Here is a 20,431-nt window from a genome sequence, read left to right as displayed (position 1 = left end):
TTAATTTATATGTATTTCACTTTTTATACCGCATATTTATATGCATTCGGCACACACATTTCAATTAAAGTGACGAATCAGGTATGTCTGATTAAAAAAAACAAATTATATTTAATTACGGAAGTTAGTGATAGTGTTTATGCATCGTTTCTACATATGCCCGGCTGAGTAAACTCATGTCAAAAAGGGATGCCAACCCAGGTCTGGCTCAATGAGTACACCACTAGTGCCATGTACAAAAGCTGGATATACTTATTTCTGTTCAGTTACTTTAAAAATATGACGTAGAGAGTGATATCCTTAGACAATTTGCAATTGGTTTTCATTTTTTATTATATGCGATTTTTAAGTAATTTAGCTTTATATTCAGCAGCTCTCCAGTTTGCAAGTTTGGCAATCTGGTTGCTAGGGTCCAAATTTACCCTAGCAACCATGCACCAAACCAATTTAAACAAGAGACTGGAATATGAAAGGAAGAGGGCCTGAATGGAAAGATGGGTAATAAAAAAAAAACAATAGCAATGCATTGGTAGACTTACAGAGCATATGTTTTTTTAGATGGGGTCAGTGAGTTCAGAAGAAGAAGAAGGCAAATTATTCAAAAACTATAAAAAAGAAAAATTGTAAGCCAATTAACAAGTTGTAGCCTAACATAGCATTTGTTTTTTTTAGCTGGGATCAGTGAATCCAATTGAAAGGTGGAAAGAGTCAAAAAACTTAAAAAAAATGAAGGTCAATTCAATTGAATTGGCCAATCTATAACGTACTAAACTTATTTTGACACACTTAGGGGCACATTTACAAAGCTCGAGTGAAGGATTCGAATTAAAAAAACTTCGAATTTCGAAGTGTTTTTTGGGCTACTTCGACCATCGAATGGGCTACTTCGACCTTCGACTACGACTACGAATCGAAGGATTCGAACTAAAAATCGTTCAACTATTCGACCATTCGATAATCGAAGTACTGTCTCTTTAAGAAAAACTTCGACCCCCAACTTCGGCAGCTAAAAGCTACCGAAGTCAATGTTAGCCTATGGGGAAGGTCCCCATAGGCTTGCCTGAATTTTTTTGATCGAAGGATATTCCTTCGATCGTTGTATTAAAATCCTTCGAATCGTTCGATTCGAAGGATTTAATCGTTCGATCGAACGAATAATCCTTCGATCGTTCGATCGTAGGATTAGTGCTAAATCGTTCGACTTCGATATTCGAAGTCGAACGATTTTAGTTCCTAGTCGAATATCGAGGGTTAATTAACCCTCGATATTCGACCCTTAGTAAATCTGCCCCTAAAAGTTAACTTAAAGTAGAACTAAAGCTTAACTAAAGAAGTAGGCTAGAAATGTTGTACATTATGTTTTGGCTTCTGTACCAGCCCAAGGCAACCACATCCCTTTAGCAGTAAAGATCTGTGTCTCCAAAGATGCCCCAGTAGCTCCCCATCTTCTTTTCTGCTGATTCACTGCAAATGCTCTGTGCTGATGTCACATACCTCCCAACATTTTGGCAAAAGATAGAGGGACAAAAAGATTACTATGTTCATTTTACAAAATTTGGCAGGTTATGAAAGTTTGAACACATTTCTGTGGTTTTTATGTGTTATTACAGTTTTGCTAATGAAGGAGAATTGTCTTTAAGCTGCAAGTCACAGTTTCCCCAATAGACCTGCTTATCTTAAATTATTACAATTGTTTCTTTGCTTATCTTAAATTGTAACAAATGTATTTAAGTACACCTGCCACATATTCTGGGCTCTCTGCCAAAAGCCAATTAAGTTTTAAAATCTTTTTCTGGCTGTTCAGTGCGGGAGATCAAAGAGAAAGGGGTATATTTATAAAAGAGTGAAGTTAATAGTGAAGTTCCGCGGCGTATGTATCAAAGGGTGAACTTTCACTTTCACCCATTGATAAATACGCCTTTCAAAATCCCATAGAAATGAATTGAGAGCTGTGGAATTTCACTCTAGTGGCGGAACTTCACTCTTTGATAAATTTACCCCCAAGTCGGGACATTTCAGTAACAATCCGGGACTGCAGGTTGAGCTGTCAAAATCGGTACTGTCCCGCCAAAAAAGGGACAGTTGGGAGGTATGCTGTCAGTTACTGAGAGGGACCGACTCAAAATATACAGTACGCATAGAATATAAATGTCACAATATACAGAAAGGCTGATTAGTAATTAATACAGTAGCATAGAAACCAGTGCAACAAGAATGAGAATCTAATCATCAGTCTTGTAGCATCAGCTTTTATTACAGGCCAACCTCATTTTCTGCTTGATAATTTGTTAAGTCCCCTAAGCTTAGCTTCTCAACAGCTGCTCAGAGCCCACTGAGCATGTGAGTGTCACAGACACTTTCCAAGATGGTGACCCCTTGTGACAAGTTTGAAGTCCTGGATCATTGCTGCTATTGACAAGCTGAAACTTTAGGCTGGTGCAGTAAGTTCATTATATAAAATATGGCAATTTTAGCCATAATAATTTTTAGGGTTTAGTTCTCCTTTAAAGGTGAACCACTCCTTTATCATGGCTGTCAAAAATATCAAACCATAGTAGGGCACAAAACTCACTTTACTCCATCAATATCTTCCCACGTTTAGTTTGTATTATGCAACATGCAATGAACTGCATATTAAGCACTGCTAGAATTGGTTGTATGTTCTCTAGGTGAAAGGTTACATCAAGTCACTGCATTTATGCCTTTTGACTGCTCCACTTTATATTCTAAGGTTCAAGCATTTTTTTGAAGCATTAATCACATAGGGGGCTATAAGCTCCATCATGAATTAACTTGGTTTTCACTGCAAATTATCCATTTATAGAATGCAGATTTAGCAGGGCCCGAATCATGCCTAATTTTTTTTTTAAAAATTGTACATTAAAATTCTTAACAAGTAACAACATGAAAAATCATTGTGTGTTTTAAATCCTGCATTCCAAGGGGCTTTTTGCGGACTAAGCTATAACCGGATTAATGCAGAACTGAACAGATTTCCAAATGAATGCTACTATGAATGCTCTGCAGTTTAAAAATAAGAATGAAATAAGCTTGGCATACTGACAGTATACTGCTTTATTGACCCCATTTTTTTTCTTTTACTATCATAGAAACAAAAATATTCTGTATATGACAACCAGATTTCATTTTTATTTGGAGACTGGAGATATTTGCTGAACAAGTGAAATAATGCAAGCACTACAAATACATTAGATTCAATGCAAATTTTCAAGAAATTTTCAAGAATATCTTCTATAATAAATGAAAAAGTCAAATGAACACTCCTTTTATGTTTCTCTTGGTTTTTAAAGCTTTGAAGGATTCCTATTTTCCTACTAAATGTAAGGAAAATAATGTTCAGGGGTCAGAAATAGGAGCCTGAGGTTTATGGGCTATAGGTTGGCCTTAAAACTGTATTAAAGGAATTGTTCACATTTAAGTAATCATTTATTATGTTATAGAATGGCTAATTCTAAGCAATGTGTTAATTGGCTTAAATTTTTTTCTTTTTTATAGTTTTTGAATGTTTTGCCTTCTTCTTCTGAACTCACTGACCCCAAAAAACATATGCTCTGTAAGTCTCCCAATGCATTGTTACTTTTTATTACTCATCTTTCCATTCAGGCCCTCTCCTATTCATATTCCAGTCTCTTATTCTAATTGGTTGCTCGGGTAATTTGGACCCTAGCAACCAGATTGCTGAACTTGCAAACTGGAGAGCTGCTGAATATAATGCTAAATTACTTAAAAATCACAAATAATAAAAAATGAAAACAAATTGCATATTGTCCCAGAATATCACTCTCTGCGTCATACTAAAAGCAACCCTTTAAGAGGTGCCCCTCCCAATATAATGATCCAAAGCTCTCAGTGAACCCCAAAAAACAAAAAAGGGCAACTTTACATATTACATGGTACTAAAAAATACCTATGTATTTCCAGAGAAATAGAAAATGTATCCCAGTGGACTGAAAGCTCTGGACTGAAGTTTCCCACCAGAGGGTTAAGGTAGCAGTTCACATTCCGAATACATATTATATTAGATAGTACATCAAAATAATGATTTTTATATTTAATATGTTTTGCCTTTTTGCTAAAATGCAAAATTAAATAAATTATATTTAGTTATGTACCTAATTCCTCATTTTTGGAATTAGTTTAATACCGAATTTGGAAAAAGATTTGGCCGTATACAGGGCTAATTCCAAATCCTAATATCCATATTAACATTTAAGAAAAAAATTTAAAAATCACGTTCTTAACCTGTTCCCGATTACTGTCTATCCGGATAATTCATTTTTGTAGTAAATAAAAAAATTTTTTTTCTGACATCCCCAATAACTGGTTTCATTTATGTTTGATCATTGCCTTTATTATTACCTTGACTCAACTGCTGAGAGATGCTGTAATGTTCTCTGGAAGTATTACATCATGCAACTTTCTGCAAGGAACAGAATGTTACTACGAACCTAAGGGTGAAAAAACAAGCACCCTGTGGCATTTAAATGTGGATAAAAATATAAGGACCCTATAATCCAGTGCTGTTGGTGGCCCAAGCTGTTGCAAACTACATCTCCCAGCATTCCTCAGTAACTGAAATGTGTTGTACATGTAGATCTGTATGCCAGCCCTAAATGAGACTATGCACAATGAATCCTTGGTGATGGAGCTGCTAAAAATTCGAATCCGAAAATACTCCAGCTAAAACCTGTCGAGATCATGTAGAAGTCAATGGCAGATGTCCCTTTTAAAATTTGCAGATGTTTCTTGACATCATGATCTACTCTTGTTTTGGAACGATTCAAATTATCACACAATTTTCATGGGACTTTCCTGCACCGACTTTTTCAAGCTAATTTTTTGATAAATTAGTAAAATCCAGTTGAAAAATTGGACCTGTGATAAATACCCCCGAGTGTAGGTTTTCATCCAATCATCAGATGATATTTGATGGGTTGTGTATTGAGTTTATTGTATTCTGAAATGTCAACTGTTAGACAAAGTGCTTCCTACAGACTTGGCTGGCAGCCTCATTGCAAGTTAAGAATATGTTAAATATAAATATCTCATATTTGCCCTATGCATTGGTTATTATCTTTATTAGATCAGCGCTAGTACAGAGGTGCAGTTCATTGCAGTGGAGGGGTTGGTTAAACATAGAGGAACACAAAAGTAGAGGCAAATTTTCAGGGGGTGATAACTTTTATGTTAGATTTTTAGGGTTGCCACCTTTTTAGATACTTTTTTAAATACTGGCCTATTTATTTATTTATTTATGTTCATAACATTGGCAACAAGGATATTTTTAGCATCCAGGTAGCAGCACCAGCTACTGTACCTAAAGGGAATACATAACAACACATTCTCTATGATATTAAGTACAATGGGCATCAACTTTCTATAACAGTTTTAGTTGCAAATTATACAAATGCAATTTAGCCTTGTTACCCTTGATACAACATTCCACACTGCCTGCAACTAACACAAAGGTAAATTGCAATGATCCTGAATTATTTGTTGTTAACCTCAGGGAAAGTGTATGACTTATGCATGAAGCTAATAGAAAAAGGGAAAGTCATGCTAACCACTAAACATTTTTAAATTATGAGTCAGGGTAGTATTCTGTCACACCCTCACAGTGGCGTAACTAGATATTACTGGGCCCCACAGCAAATTATTTTTCAGGCCCCCAAAATGTTTAGAGGTTGACTTGTTTCTCCAATATTTATTGAAATTGTATATGAATTAGGGCCTCATGGGGCCCCTATACCTCCTGGGCCCCCTGCAGCCGCAGGGTCTGCTTCCTCTATAGTTACGCCCCTGCACCCTCATAATAATAATAACATTTTAGTGGTGAGCAACATTTCCCTTTAGCTATTTTATATGTTGAAGCTCACATCATTCCCAACTTCTTTCTGTTAAATACTTGATCCTGTTATGTCCGTCCAATAAAATGGCAGCCATTTAAGTTTTAACTGTGAAAAACCTAGTCCATATAAATATGCATACTATTTAAATACTATAATTCTTAATGAATCAGAAAATAGTTACTGAATGACTGACCAGTGACTGACACCTTGGATATATTGCAATATATAGACAAACAATCCCTGTTTTTATTAAAGGGAGCCTACTCAGCAGCTGTCTTTATGCAATTTGATAGTGATGAAGATCAAAGCCCCCAGAATGTGTTCTAAAATATAGATTTACACATACATCTTACACAGAGAGCATCTTTAGAAACACGTGGTGTTTTTACAGTGGTGTAACTAGGAAACCATGAGCCCTGGTGAAAAGCTCTACCTGGGCTCCCCCCCCCCCCAGTCTGCCCCCCTGAAAGATGTGCTATGTGGTCTCTCTTACCTGGAGCCCACTTGCAGCATGTGTGGTGCAGCACGTGGTGACTCCAGTCACACTAGTCTCTCCTAGTACTTACGCAACTTTGCTTTTAACCTAATGGCTTGACCTTGACAGAACCTTAATAACTTTGCAATAGGTTATCATGTGTAGCTACCAATCAAACGCTTGCATTTAATGGTCACCTGTTTCAAAGCAAATATCTTATTGGTTGCTACTGGTAACTATACTTTGATTGTATACTGTATTGGAAGTAGCATCTGCATACCTCCCAACTGTCCCTTTTTCAGAGGGACAGTCCCTCTTTTGACAGCTCAACCTGAGGTCCCTCATTTGTACTGGAAACTCCCTCTTTTCTCTGCACTGAACAGCCAGAAAAAGAAACAAAGTTTCTAACTTAATTGGCTTTTGGCAGAGAGGCCAGTACAGCTAACAGGTGCAATTAAGATACTTTGTAACAATTTTGAGATAAGAAAATAAGTAATTTTAACAGTTTAGATAAGGAGAAATATTTTGAAATTTTTATAATGAACATGGTAATTACGGGGTGTGGCCACAAAAAATGGGTGTGGTCAAAAAAATTGCCGCACTACATGCAGAAAACATTTTTGTCCCTCTTTTTACTTCCAAAATGTTGGGAGGTATGCATCTGAATAGTATGCCATGACTAATCTAGTTACAAAGCACTTAAAAGCCATCTCCATTATAGGCAGGGGCCCTGTTTTAAAATTAAATTAAAATGTAAAAGTTCCTACCTATGCCAGAGCCTTTTAGTTTTTAAGTACCAATTCGTTGATTATAGTTTAAATTTGTTGAGTTAACATTGCTAAAAAAAAGTTATAAAACAAGCACATGGACATTCATATAGGATACTTGGCTAAGCAACAGCCTTAACAAGCTGGGAACAGGCACAATTAAAGCCATGGTTTAGATCTAGCACCAGCCTCAATACAGAATGCTTTCACAACTCAAGTCTCCTCGGCATATTGCAATCCAAAGGAACCACCGAACAATCAGCCAGGCAACCAGCCTCAGATTTATGTGATGCCGCCGGAAGAATACACTTTCAGGACGTGATGTCCGAGTCCTAGTCCACATCCGCCAATTATTTCCCACACATCTTTATTCGAGTGTGAACAGAGGGGGCAGGTACATGAACTCTACCAGCAAAAGGAGCAATGACTTGTTAATGAGAACAATTTATGGCCAGAACTCACAGTGAGAACCCATTCAGCATTTAGTCATTTTAATTCATTTACAGGTAATTAAACTGACCTAGAAGAGCAAAAGTCATCTCTTTTATACAGAGGTACATTTCCTATCCCTTTCAGTACTTCCTTTTGCCTCTGAGAGAGTTATTAACCCCCTTGGATACGAGAGATATCCCCAGGGCTGGGTAAATGTTGGATACAATTTTAAACTTGGATAAATTAATAATTATTTAAGTTTTGAGAACAACAAAATATGCAAAAATTGCCAGCAATGTACTTATTTCTTTTTACTGCAAATGAAGGAAAATCTTGCAAGTAAGGAAAAAGAAATTGTACCTGCAGAAACAACTCAGGTTCAGACATATAGACTTGTAAGAAGCAGATCACATAGACGATTTGTCATATGAAGGCAAGAAATATTAGCAAGGTTTCACATTTACATTGAATTTTGGTATGATGTAGACAGGGATATTGAGACAGCTCTCAACTGGTCTTGATGTTTACATTATTTTTATTGATTGATATTTAGATTTGTTTTTGTTCAACAGATGTACAGTTTGGAATTTCAGCGGCAGAAAATCTTATTTACCCCTAACAATGAGTAACTGGAATATGAATAAGAGCGGGCCTGAATAGAAAGAAAACAATAAAATTAAAATACATTTGTAGCCTTAAAGAGTGGTAGTTTTTTGGATGCAGGGGTCAGTGACCCCCAACGGAATCATGGAAAGAGGAGAAAGAAGGGGAAATAAATATAGAAAATTCTATAACATGCTAAAAGATAACTTTAAAATGAACTACACCTTTAAATGCAAATGCCATTCTCTGCCCTATACAGTTAATATTTTCTTTGTAAAACCATAATTAACAACTCGATCATGCACCCAGCTAGCAGTGCTGATAGTTTTGTATGTGGGTATAAATACACTAATATTTGGTGTGAATGAATAAACCACGCCATGTGACAATTGACCTGTTTGAAAACTTCAGAGAGAATTTATTATTCCTGGAATATGACCTCAAAATTGTCATCTCAAACAGTGTAAAACAAAGTGATATAGTAAAAAAGGGGGATATCTTGGAGGTGGTGATTCATTTGTAAAGTAAATATTAATAGTAAAGTATTACAAAATCCCAGTAATAGTGTAATATGTGCCAATTTTACATAAAGTTGAAGGACATTCTATTTTCTTTCAGTAATTATGCATGTGTCAGATCTGGGCCAAGTAGTTCTTGTGCCCAAGGCATTACTTATTGGCCTGGCACCCTCCACTGACTATGTCCTCTTCCTCAACCCCCGCTCTCTCTCACTCCCTTTGAAACTCATCTTCCCCCAACACTTGCGTACTCACACAATTACCTATGGAATGGAACCCCTTACCTCTTGGACCCTACGCAGCTGCCTAGCCCTAATTCCAACCTGGCATGTGTTTTTGGCAAATGTTCACTTTTTTAATAAATATGTGCCAATATTTCTAATTATACTAACAAGAATATCCATAAAAAATCACTGTGGAATCCCTCATAATTAAAGTGTTTGTTATGTTTATTAAAAAAAAAGCTTGCCACTTCACCACTCATAATAAAGGTTTTATTTAAAAAAAAAAAATGATTATTTAAACATAAATGCTGAAATTTCCCTTATACCTAAAATGGTAAGAAAAAAATGTAAGAAAAATGCTAGATATGTGTGTGTTTATCTATCTATCTTTTATATATATATATGTATATATATATATATATATATTGCCAAATGAATAAATGCCTGGTTGCTTAGAAACAGATAGAAAAAAAACTTTTGCAGAGCTCAAGGCTGTTTAAAAAGGTGACGAATTTATTTAAGTTAATGCCATCAGAAATGACTATGGTTTTATTCACTCCAGTAGGGTTGAAATGATGGTCAGTTTCGATGTCCCTGCCTTAAATACCCTTTTAAACACATATATATAAATGAATCACCTGATTCACCGGTTATATTGAAATCTTACAACTTAAATCCAATAACAATGCTTAAGAATCGAAATAGAAGGAATGTTCAGTTCATACGCAGTCAATTGGTAATGTACTTAATCATTACATCTCAATTGCAGTGGGAATGAATGAGAATGAATGATTTCATGTTGGCTTTCCTTACCTATAATGATGGCACACGCACTGACGAGTCCAATTTCTTTTTTAAGAGTCACTTTTTCCTTGGTGGGGCTTTCTGGGCTTGTAGTGGTGGCATTGGGAATGTGCTGTGTGGGGACTGTTGGATCCTGTCCCTGACTGTTCTTGCATGAGTTCTGTAGCTGATTTTCTCCTGCCATGTCTCCAGGTCCCTGAAAGATTCTGCTCTGCTCAGTTGCCAGCCAGCCTGTTGTGCTTTTCACTTGTGTGATGTTCCCCAGCTCTTCTGGAATGTGGCCCCTTGTTGTTCCCCAGGTACTTGGGATGGTTACTCTGCTCCTTTTGCTGCACACAGCACAGACTGGCACACACACACTCCCAGTGCACTTCTTACATGCTGCTTTCCCCAGCCTCAAAGCAGTTCCACAATCAGGGAGCCAGGGGGAGGGTTCCACACAGCTCTTAAAGGTACAGTGCATTCTGCAGTACCATTCCTCCAACTGGGAACAACAGTTATGTTCCCAAATTATTTTTGAAATAGAGAATTAGAAACAAGAGTTTACTGTGAAGGAAAAAATATAAAAGAGACATTTTTGACTCTCTCATCACCAGCATCTATCCCCATGCAAAATCTACCTCATTTTATAAAATGGGGGAGAGTCCTAAATACAAATTTTACAGAACAAGACATAGAAAGAATCACCCTGAAGTCATTTTCAGGCCAAAGAAGTTGTAGAGTTCAGGAGAATAATTACAAAATCATTTCAAGATGGTATAATACTCCTCTTAAACTGAGCAGAATGTTTCCTGGCACTTCAGATAAATGTTGGCGCTGTGGCCTGTCACAGGGGTCACTACTTCATATATATTGGGAATGTATAGAAATACAAAAGTTCTGGACAATAATACTAGATATTTGTCGCAAGGAGCTACAACTTCAGATCATCAGAGACCATGCAGTGATCCTTCTACATCATAATGAGCACTCAGTAGCCTCCTATAAGAGATCACTGACCCAATATGCTCTAAATGCAGCGAAACTTATGATTCCTCGTAAATGGAAATCTCCACAGATACCTACGTTAACAGAATGGATTATAGAGATGGAGGATATACGCAAATATGAAGACCTACATGCTGACTCTTATAAAGCTAAACGGAACCACTGGGCAACTTGGCGATTGTGGATTCAGTATATGGAGGTTACACAGAGGGGTACTTAATCTAAAATACTACATTGGGGAACTCTGCCAGACCATGACATGGTTATGAAGACCTGATATCTGTTTAATATACTTTTCTACATTAGTGAGACATTAGTGAGACATTGCCCATGGTGTGGATTGTGTGTCTTGATGGAAAGATGTGAAAAAATCTAAGAATCTATGACAGACTGAATTGCTAGTTCTCGTGTTTGATTGGATTGGACATGGCCTTGCTAAATTTGGAATTCCACTTCCCCTTTCTCTATTTATTTATTTATTTATTTATTTTTTTTGCTCTATCTTTTCCCTTTCTCCCTTTATCAATCCAAGTTGATCTGCAGAACTTATTTTTTAATTGTATCAATGACAGCGGATGAGGCAGTCTATTTTCACTGTGAGAGTACATACATTTTATTATTGCAGATAAGGTTGGTTCGATCTCTTAGATGCATATATTGTGTTACTTGGACTGTTTCTGTAATCTATCTGTTACTGTGCATTAATGCATTACTGTACTGTATTACGCATACGACTTGGATTTTGTTTTCAAAAATCAATAAAAATTTAAAAATTAAAAAAAAAGAGACATTTTTGCAGCAGTATTTTGAGCACTTCTGGGTTTTGTATTTTTTTTGCCCCCTTCATCTCTCCTTAGGGTTGGCAACTTTTCCGGTGGCTAAACCAAAACAAAGGGGGTGGGGCTCATGGCATTGGCGGTGGGGCAGTGATGCTGGGGGTCGCATGATTATATCAAGGGTGGGCACAAAGATGTTGTATGGGTTTATGATGCCAGGCTTATTGGCTGGAATTCTGTTCAGTTTTGAACTGGACAGTCCTTTGAAAAGCAGGTGGAACCCTACGGCTGTCTATATTCTGCCTGATGAATTAGCACAATGCTGTAATTAAAAGTATGGGATCTGTTATACAGAAACCAGTTATCTAAAAGGTCTGAAATTCAGCAATGCCATTTCTTCTTTTTGACTGATTTGCTTTTTCTTTCTTTGTGCTTGATGATAACTAAGCCATAATGATAGAAAGAAAATCACAGTGAGTATCATAATATTTAGATGTTTTTAATTTATTAGCCAAATTATTGTTTCAGAAGGCGGAAAAAAAGTGAACAGACAGTTGGGACCCGAACAGGCATAAGAAAAGCTGAATTGTTTGGGTCAAAAACAGATGATAACCCTATCTCTGCTCCTGCTGTGATAATTCTCTGGACTTTAAGGGGGTTATTTACTTAAACAAATTTTTCTCATAATTTCCATAACACAAACTTGACCAAACTCCCATCCAAAACCCTGTTTTTCTAAGTCTCTGTCCCTTGTGATCAGTTTAGCAAATTGGTGTGCTTGTGGGCCCTTGAACTAAATTGTTTTAGGGGCTAAATAGGATAGAAGAAAATAAAGTCTGAATCCCACCTGCATAGTATGAAGAATTTAAGTGAGAAGAAAGGGTAAACTAGTGTTTTTAAATAGATTCAAATCAATATTGGCATTGGGGGGAAATGGGGTTGTCACATTTTTTAGAACACATACCAGCATTCTAGTCTTTATTTTTCTTCTTTGGCATCAAGAATTTACCTATTTCGGGGAACCATATAAAATAAATATGAAGTGGGGACTGAAACCTTTTTTGCAACAGGGCTCTCTAACTATGCCCATGAGAGCCAGAACTGACCTTGTAAAACAGCAGTTTCTAAGTATCTATGTTCTTTTGAACAAATTAGTTATATAGAAGCTCTGTATAAGGGCAGATACAAGGGGTATTTTGTTGCCCGTGTAAACTTGTGGGCACCAAAATGCTAGAAAATGCTCTTTCATTGCAATTCATTTGAATCCCCCAGAGCATGCAGCTAAAACATGTAATAATGCAAAAATAGTGGCATTTCCACACACACTTTTAGTGATATACTTGCAGTGATAAGTTTGCGCATATCTGCACTGGTAGGGTACATGGGGCCGGGTCTCAAGGATAGTGCAGTTAGAGAAGAAAGTCTATTTCCTCCTCTAAATGTGTGTTATGAGCTAATTTTATGAACTATCTATGACCAAATTTGTGACCTCAACGGGGAACTTCAATGTCTGTTCTAATGCTACTAAGCATCACAAAGGAGTGGCCCAATGACAGGCAGTCTATATAGGTATTGTTAGAAGGATAAGAGCCCTTTGACCATTTATTCACCCCCATCACAACTCAACAACTTCATAAAACAAATTAATGAATGATCAGTTTTTTCCATGATTTACTTTAATAATGAACAAGTACATTAGAGGACATTATAGACAAATAGCAGGGGACCTTTTTACCCATAAAGTGGATCACCGTACCAGAGACCACCCTTCAGTTTCATTTAAAGCAACGTAGGTGATTCTCAGGGCCGGATTTATGGAATCGGCGCCCTGAGGCCAGAGCCCGGACGCTTTGAGTGCACGCCCTCTCGTGGCTGTGTGGTCCTAGCGCTGGACCCTGTGCGCATGCGAGTGCACTATTCAGTATCAGAGCACCAATCGCTCCTTTGGAAGCAGCAGGGCGGCATGCAGCCCCTAAAATTTTGCCCGGGCCTATGTAACCTCGCCACAAATCCGGGCCTGGTGATTCTTCACAGTGAGGTCAGTGAGGATGTGGAATGCACTGCCGGGTGATGTTGTGATGGCTGATTCTGTTAATGCCTTTAAGAGTGGCTTGGATGATTTCTTGGACAAACAAGGAAAAGTTGTGCTCACCACAAATTTTTAAAACCAGGCATTTTTCAGTAGCAGTATGGACAAAATGTCTCTGTCTTAAATATATTTAAGAGTGCAGAGGACTCTTGTATTTGTCTATATGTATTTTGTTGTCACAGCCTCATTGCACCCCCGCCTAATGGTTTTAAAAATTAGTGGTGAGCACAACTTTCCCTTGTTTGTTATAGTTATACAGGAGCAGTGACCAGCTCCATGTTGTAGCTCCCACCCTTCCCAGCTATAGTCAGGTGATCCCACTGGTGTCTAATAAAAGGGCAGCCAAGTTTGGGAGTTTTACTTTGAAAGCTGCTAGTAAGTTGCAGGTAAAACTTAGTCCCTTTGTAAAATGTATAATGAAGCAATAGAATTCTTAATGAATCAGATGGACTGGCCAGATATGGGATGACTTTGACATAGTTGGCCAGATTAAATATATTGCAATATATGGACAAACAATCCCTGTTTTGTTTAAAGGGTAAGGCATTTTTCAGTAGCAGTATGCACAAAATGTCTCCGTCTTAAATATATTGATAAAGGGTTGAGTGCAGAGGACTCTTGTATTTGTCTATATGATTTCTTGGACAGACATAATATCAAAGGCTATTGTGATTCTATAGATAGTATAGATATGGGTATATATAATTTATGTGAAAGTATGGAGGGGTGTGTGTATAGATGCTGGCTTTTATTTGGAGGGGTTAAACTTGATGAACTTTGTCTTTTTTCAACCCGATTTAACTATGTAACTATGTAACTAACTACAGCTGTTAGTACAACAAAATCTGATATATTCAGCCATTTCCATCTTGTGTGCAACATATAGGGAGCTTTTGGGTCAGTCAAATGACAATGCTGTACTTAGGGGGTTATTTATCAAAGTCCTGTTTTATCTCAAAACTTTCTGCTACAAACTCTGATCAAATCAGCTCTGGTTTTTTACGCTTATTTATTCCATTTTCCCAAAAATTGGCTTAATGGGAAAAAAAATCAGATTTTCATGATTATTTTCGTATTTTTCAATCAAAACTCTGATTTTTTCAGATTTTTCACCCGAAAACTCAGAATTCGTATGCTTTTTGCCCGAAAACTTCGGGGTATTGCATGCAACCTATAACACATCAAAAAATCATCTGACAACAAACAGGTGTAGCATACTGGTAGATGCAATCCACTCTGGGGCTTGAATCCATGGGAAAAAAGTCAAAATGAGTAAAATGTTTGTTAACAACACAAAATCTTCACTCAAAAATGTCTATGCAAGCTTTAATTTTTTCTTTTTTTTTGTTGTTTTTTTTTGTTTTTTTTATTTTAATTGGTATTGCCATTTTCATCAAATTTGTTAGGTGCTACTGACCCTATGGAAGGTTGCACAAAGATATATCTCATATATATTATCACTTTTTGATATTTTATTCCATATTTTTTAGTATGTTGTACGCTTTCCCACATTGAGGTATATAAGAAGCTTGTAACGCTACACTGAAAGAAAAAATTACAATCTGTTACACAAAACCTTAAATAAAGAATTAACATAACCAAAATAGTAAATGTCTGACTATTCAAAGTCAGAAAACTTTGCTCCATAAGAAATGAATCCATATTTATACAAACATTCTCATTTTGCCTTATCATGAGAGTAAAAATTGGAGCAGTAAAACTGAGACGTGTAATTATTCAAACGTTAGATAACTTGTTATAAAGAGATAGACTAAATAAAATTAGCCCAAAAGGTGTCCACATCAGTCTCTTAGCTTTTTAGAGGTCTGACATAGAGAGAATGGAAGCAGCTTTCTCTTGCTGCCACAGGATAAACTCAATTTATTGGGATAGTTTCCCAATCTGCATTAAGCCTTGGTTTCTTTTTAGCTGGAAGGTCTCTGCTGGAACCTGGAATGTGTAGATCCCATTCGCGTATTATAGAACTTGCTTCTTCTGGTGAATTTAAGACAAAGGTGTTGCTATTTCTGGTAACTATTAGTTTAGTTGAAAAACCCCATTTATATATAATATTGTTTGCTCTCAGAAGTTTTGTTACTTCTGTAAAGTTTTTGCGTTGTGCCAAAGTAGTAGCTGACAAGTCTGTAAAAATGCGAATTGTTTTAAATTGCTCTGGTAGATCTTTCACATTTCTAAGTTCTTTAAGGAAAGCATCCTTTACATGAAAAAAATGGTATCTCACTATTACATCTCTTGGTGCCAAAGTAGGAGCATTGCGAGATTTTGGTAACCTGTGTACTCGGTCAAAGGTAGACAAGTGGTCAGAAACTTGTGGTAGTACAGCTATAGTTATGGCTTTGAGAAAGCCTATTAAATCTTGACCTTTAATCTCTTCAGAAATTCCTCTAAAATGCACATTATTTCTGCGTGAGCGGTCCTCCAGGTCGACAACCTTTTTCTGCAATAAGAATATTTCTTCCTCTAAGTTGGTACATATATCTACCACTTTGTTATGTGCAGAAACAGTTTCCTCAGCTTTATTATTTTCTAACTGATCAATTCTGTCACCTAGGCCCCTCATTTCCTTCTTTAGTTCTGACAGGGTCTGTTTGATATCAGTTTGAAGAGTAATACACAATGTGTTCAGTAATTCTTTTAGTTTACCTTCTGTGACTGGCTGGTTAGCATCTCCAGTTATGTTAGGGAACGCCACACCAGTCTGTGAGGTAAATGCTGAAGCAACAGGTGTTTTGACGCCATCTTGTGTAGGCTCTGTATGCATTCCCTGTGAGGTGCATTTAAGTGCTGTTAATTTCAGTGGAGAACGTTTTTTTTACTCTGCCCATTTCTCTAATGGTGTTTGAGCCCGTCTCTTGCCTTTCCTCTTTTTGGTTCTCTGTTCAGACCGGGCTAGGCTGTTTAATTAAGGAGACCGATACGGAGCTCTCAGGCTATGCGTCCATCTTGCACAGCGCTAAGCCACGCCCCACAAGTTTTAATTTTTAACATCAATAAGTTGGAACAACAATAAGGTTTCAACCATTTTAATGTAATCTTTGTAAATCTGACATTACTAACACCCAACCAATAATTCTGACCACAGACAATTCCCTAAATTCCCAAAATGGCACACAGAATGCTAATTTCAAACCAAGGGGTACAGTAGTGTTACATTTGTGAAACTGGAGTGAAACTGAGCTTTCTTTGATGTTTTCGGTTCATATGACTGCAATTATAGGCTATATATTTTCCTTACTCTGTTTTTACGTTAACTTCATATAACTATCCTATATAATAAAGTTGAAGTGTCTCTGCGTCCAGTCCCTGTGTCCGTGGGATTGCGCTACTGCGCATATGCCCCACGGACCGTCTCTCGCGCAACTTCCTAGCGCCCGTTAATTTAACGGGCTTAATGTCTGGTATATAATAACGCGTATTTATGTAGTATATAGACATATATATTATACAAATACCTCGGGCACAGCCACTTCAATTACAGCCAGAGGGCTTTTCAAACTGGAGAAGAGAACAACGGAGGCCCCTACAAAATTAATATAACAAACCTATCTAGGCGTAACAAGAACCAAGTTCTCATCCAGCTCGCTTATAAAGGGCTCAACAGTACAAAGTATTTGATTTCAAGTTGGTATAAAATGAAGCTGTTTCAGCTTTATTGCATTGGCATGGGATAAGACGACTAGCATCTTTGGTCCAGTACTTGGGCATCCTGGGAACCCAACTGCTCAATAAGGCACTATAATAACTGGCAAACTTGAATGTGTTACACATGTTACTGAGTTGGTTCTTATGGATGAATATGAGCAGTTACTACAATGCCTTACTGTGCATTTGGGTTCCCATGTTGCCCAAAGTACTGGATTTCTATGTAGGGAAGACGAACAATAAAATATTAAGATATCCTATGAAATCCTAATGTTGTGGAGAGTACTTTGCTCTTTGTATGCAATAAACATATTCTGCCTGTAGCAACATTCTCTATTAATCATGTTCTGGTAAGAACTGTGCTAAAGTCTTTGGGTGACTACTGAATTCTACCTACCATGAGGCTGCACAGATTTCAGCATAGCACCGCACAATGAATATGCCATTAGTGAAAGTTATGCTACACTGGAGCAATCAAGCCATTTCTAACAGCTTTTGTAAGCATTTCTGAAATGTTAATTTGAGGGAGCAGGGCTTAAAGACTTCCATAATATGCACCATTCACACCCTCTGATAGAGTGCTTTTGCATGTGCCACTAGGGAAAGAATGTTTCAGTTACTCTATTTATGTTAACAAGGATCTAATTTGATTTTGCAAGAAACAGAAGGAGCATGGCACAAAGCACCCCCCCGCCAATTAATACCATCAGCAAAATCGTACATCGCTTTATTATAACAAAAAAAACAGTAATGATAAGAATTCAGTATCTCCCTTCATACAGTGTAAATGATCATTTAGGGTTTTACAATTCACAAGACTTTTCATTTTTATTCTTCACTCTTATCAGCTTCATTAGATAGAGGGCTGAGTCAGATAGAATTACACTTCTCAGATAAGCTGAGTTAAACCAAGGTATTTTACAACAGAGGCTAATCTTTATTAGTCATAGAAAATGCCTTGTGCAAGTACAAAGGAATAATTGTACTGAATCCAAGAGTGTCAAAATGTCTTCACAACAGGGAGGGGAGTGAAAGTGTGGAACAAGAATAGAAGGTATTCATTCATAGACTTTTTTCTTTTTAATTCTGTCAGGGGGGATAAGGAACATTGGTATCTTTATAAATTAGACAGAAGGAGATTCCTTAACACATTGCCTCCATTGGCCCAGAAACATGATGCTAAGGAATGGGCATGTGATACATTCAATGGGTATCTGATACACTACGGGGCCCATTTACATAGCTCGAGTGAAGAAATAGAGGAAAAAAACGTCAAATTTCAAATGTTTTTTTTGGCTACTTCGACCATCGAATGGGCTACTTTGATTTCAACTACGACTTCGAATCGTTACTGAATTGATAGCAAGATGTACAGTATGTATGTTTCCTTTGTTCCCTCTCCTGGATTAAAATCCTTCGAATCGAACGATTTTCTGTTCGACCGAACGAATAGCGTTAAATCCTTCGACTTCGATATTCGAAGGATTTAACTTCGACAGTGGAATATCAAGGGTTAATTAACCCTCGATATTCGACCTTAAGTAAATTTGCCCCTACATGTTCAGTGTCTTTTATGCATGACTTTACTTATTTACTATGTTAATTAATGATGAGCACATTTTTTTTTGCCAGACATGGATTTGCGGTAAAATTCCATGCTTCATAAACTGTGGCAAAACTTTGCAGCAAAAATTTGCTGAGAATCTAGTGCGGTGTAGCGCCTAGCGAGGCTCGCCGTGACTGCTAGGGAGAGGGGAGCGCTTACCTGCCCCCTGTGCGTCGCAGCGATGACGTCATCACTCGGCGCCGTAAACATTAAATAGTACTGCCCAAAAGTGCACAACTCTCTTTGGCCTGCTCCCTCCCCTATGCAATGAGCGTTTTCTGGGTAAGATTAGGGGGTCAGCAGCATCAAGCTGTTTCCCCTTCATTAAAATTTTTTCCTTTTTCACTCTGCCCACCCTCTGGCCCTGTCACTCCTTTTTGTGGACAATTAAACACCATAATGGCTGATACCTTTTTACAACAACTGCAGGCCAAAGTGGCAGCTGAGGGGGTGGGCAGCAGCCACCTATAAGATCAGGGAGAAAGGGGTTTAAAGTGGTTAACACTCGGCCAGCCCGCCGATCCCGCCCACCTACTAGATTAAGTCCCAGTCCACCCCGGACTAGGAGAGGGCCCCTTTCTACCTCTGCAATCAAAGCTGCACCCCCTCCCCTTTCCACAGTAACCAGTGATACCGCAGCTCAAGCTGGGAGCCACACAGTTTCCAATATCAAACATCAGGTTTGTACCGATGCAAGGGGTACTCATTCACCTAATGTCATTCCACCCACTCAAAATAAAACCCCCACTAGACATGTGCCACTTAAAGGACGTTCATCTGGTCCTGTTTATCGGGATTCTGAGTTGGATATTGCAGTTTTTTCATCCAGCTCAGAAGAGGGTGAACTTCCCCTTTTTGATCCGCCTCCAGCCAATTCCGGGATTCACATTTCTGTTCAACCCTCTACTGCTGTGCCTACAGAGAGTGCAAGGGCAGCATTTCCCTGTCTTACAGGGGCAGATTTGTCCAGTTCCTGCTCCACCTTCTCTGTCTAGCAGGGGTCACAGACGGGCGCATAAGAGGAGATCCCACTCTTTTCACAGGGATTCTGATACCCGGAGCTCTGGTTGGCGCAGCTGCCACCAGACTGCCGGAAAAAAGTCCCGCAAGGCTGTACGGCATAGAGGTGCCACCAGCCGCAGACACAGCATTTCTGATTCTTCATGGGCAGAGTCGACAGTTTCAGGCTCTAACTCGTCACAGACTGCTTCCTCTTCTGGCAGTTCTACACATCACCATTGTCACTCCAGGCGTTCCAAGAAAAGAACTTCACGGGGCAGGACTACAGATGCCCAACTAGGGGCCTCTTCGCCAGTGCTGCCGCACCATTACCAGGTTCCTCTACGGCTACACAAGTTCATGTGGCTAAAGTTCTGGCAGCTAGTTCCTGGAGTGGACAAGGAGGGGTCAACTTGCCCAATATTCTTATTCTACCTGGTGGAGAACAGCTTATGAACATGGTAAGGACATCTGTTTCACCGGCCACTTGGAGAGGTTATGGTACCTTTCCGCCTGTTGTCCTCTTGGTGGGTCATTCTTATATACATCGGGCCAGGCGGCGTGCAGAGTCCCGCCCTGGAGGGCTCAATCTCGGCTTCAAAGGGGTGCATGTGCACT

The 20,431-nt window shown here is 38.2% G+C and overlaps 1 protein-coding gene across 1 annotated transcript in view; it reads right to left on the bottom strand.

The window, feature by feature from the left end:
• The window catches only part of slc7a10.L (solute carrier family 7 (neutral amino acid transporter light chain, asc system), member 10 L homeolog), a 32,529-nt gene extending 22,450 nt beyond the window's left edge, over positions 1-10,079 (bottom strand). Inside the window, exon 1 of the mRNA XM_018258018.2 lies at positions 9,703-10,079. Within this exon, the coding sequence (XP_018113507.1) occupies positions 9,703-9,877 (175 nt within the window). The 5' untranslated portion in view covers positions 9,878-10,079. The remainder of the gene's footprint in view (positions 1-9,702) is intronic.
• Positions 10,080-20,431: the final 10,352 nt, after the last annotated feature.

This window comes from Xenopus laevis, chromosome 4L (genome assembly GCF_017654675.1).
Source record: "Xenopus laevis strain J_2021 chromosome 4L, Xenopus_laevis_v10.1, whole genome shotgun sequence".
NCBI classification, from domain to species: domain Eukaryota; kingdom Metazoa; phylum Chordata; class Amphibia; order Anura; family Pipidae; genus Xenopus; species Xenopus laevis.
Note: the sequence above shows the minus strand (reverse complement) of the source record. Positions and strands in the feature narration are given on the sequence as shown.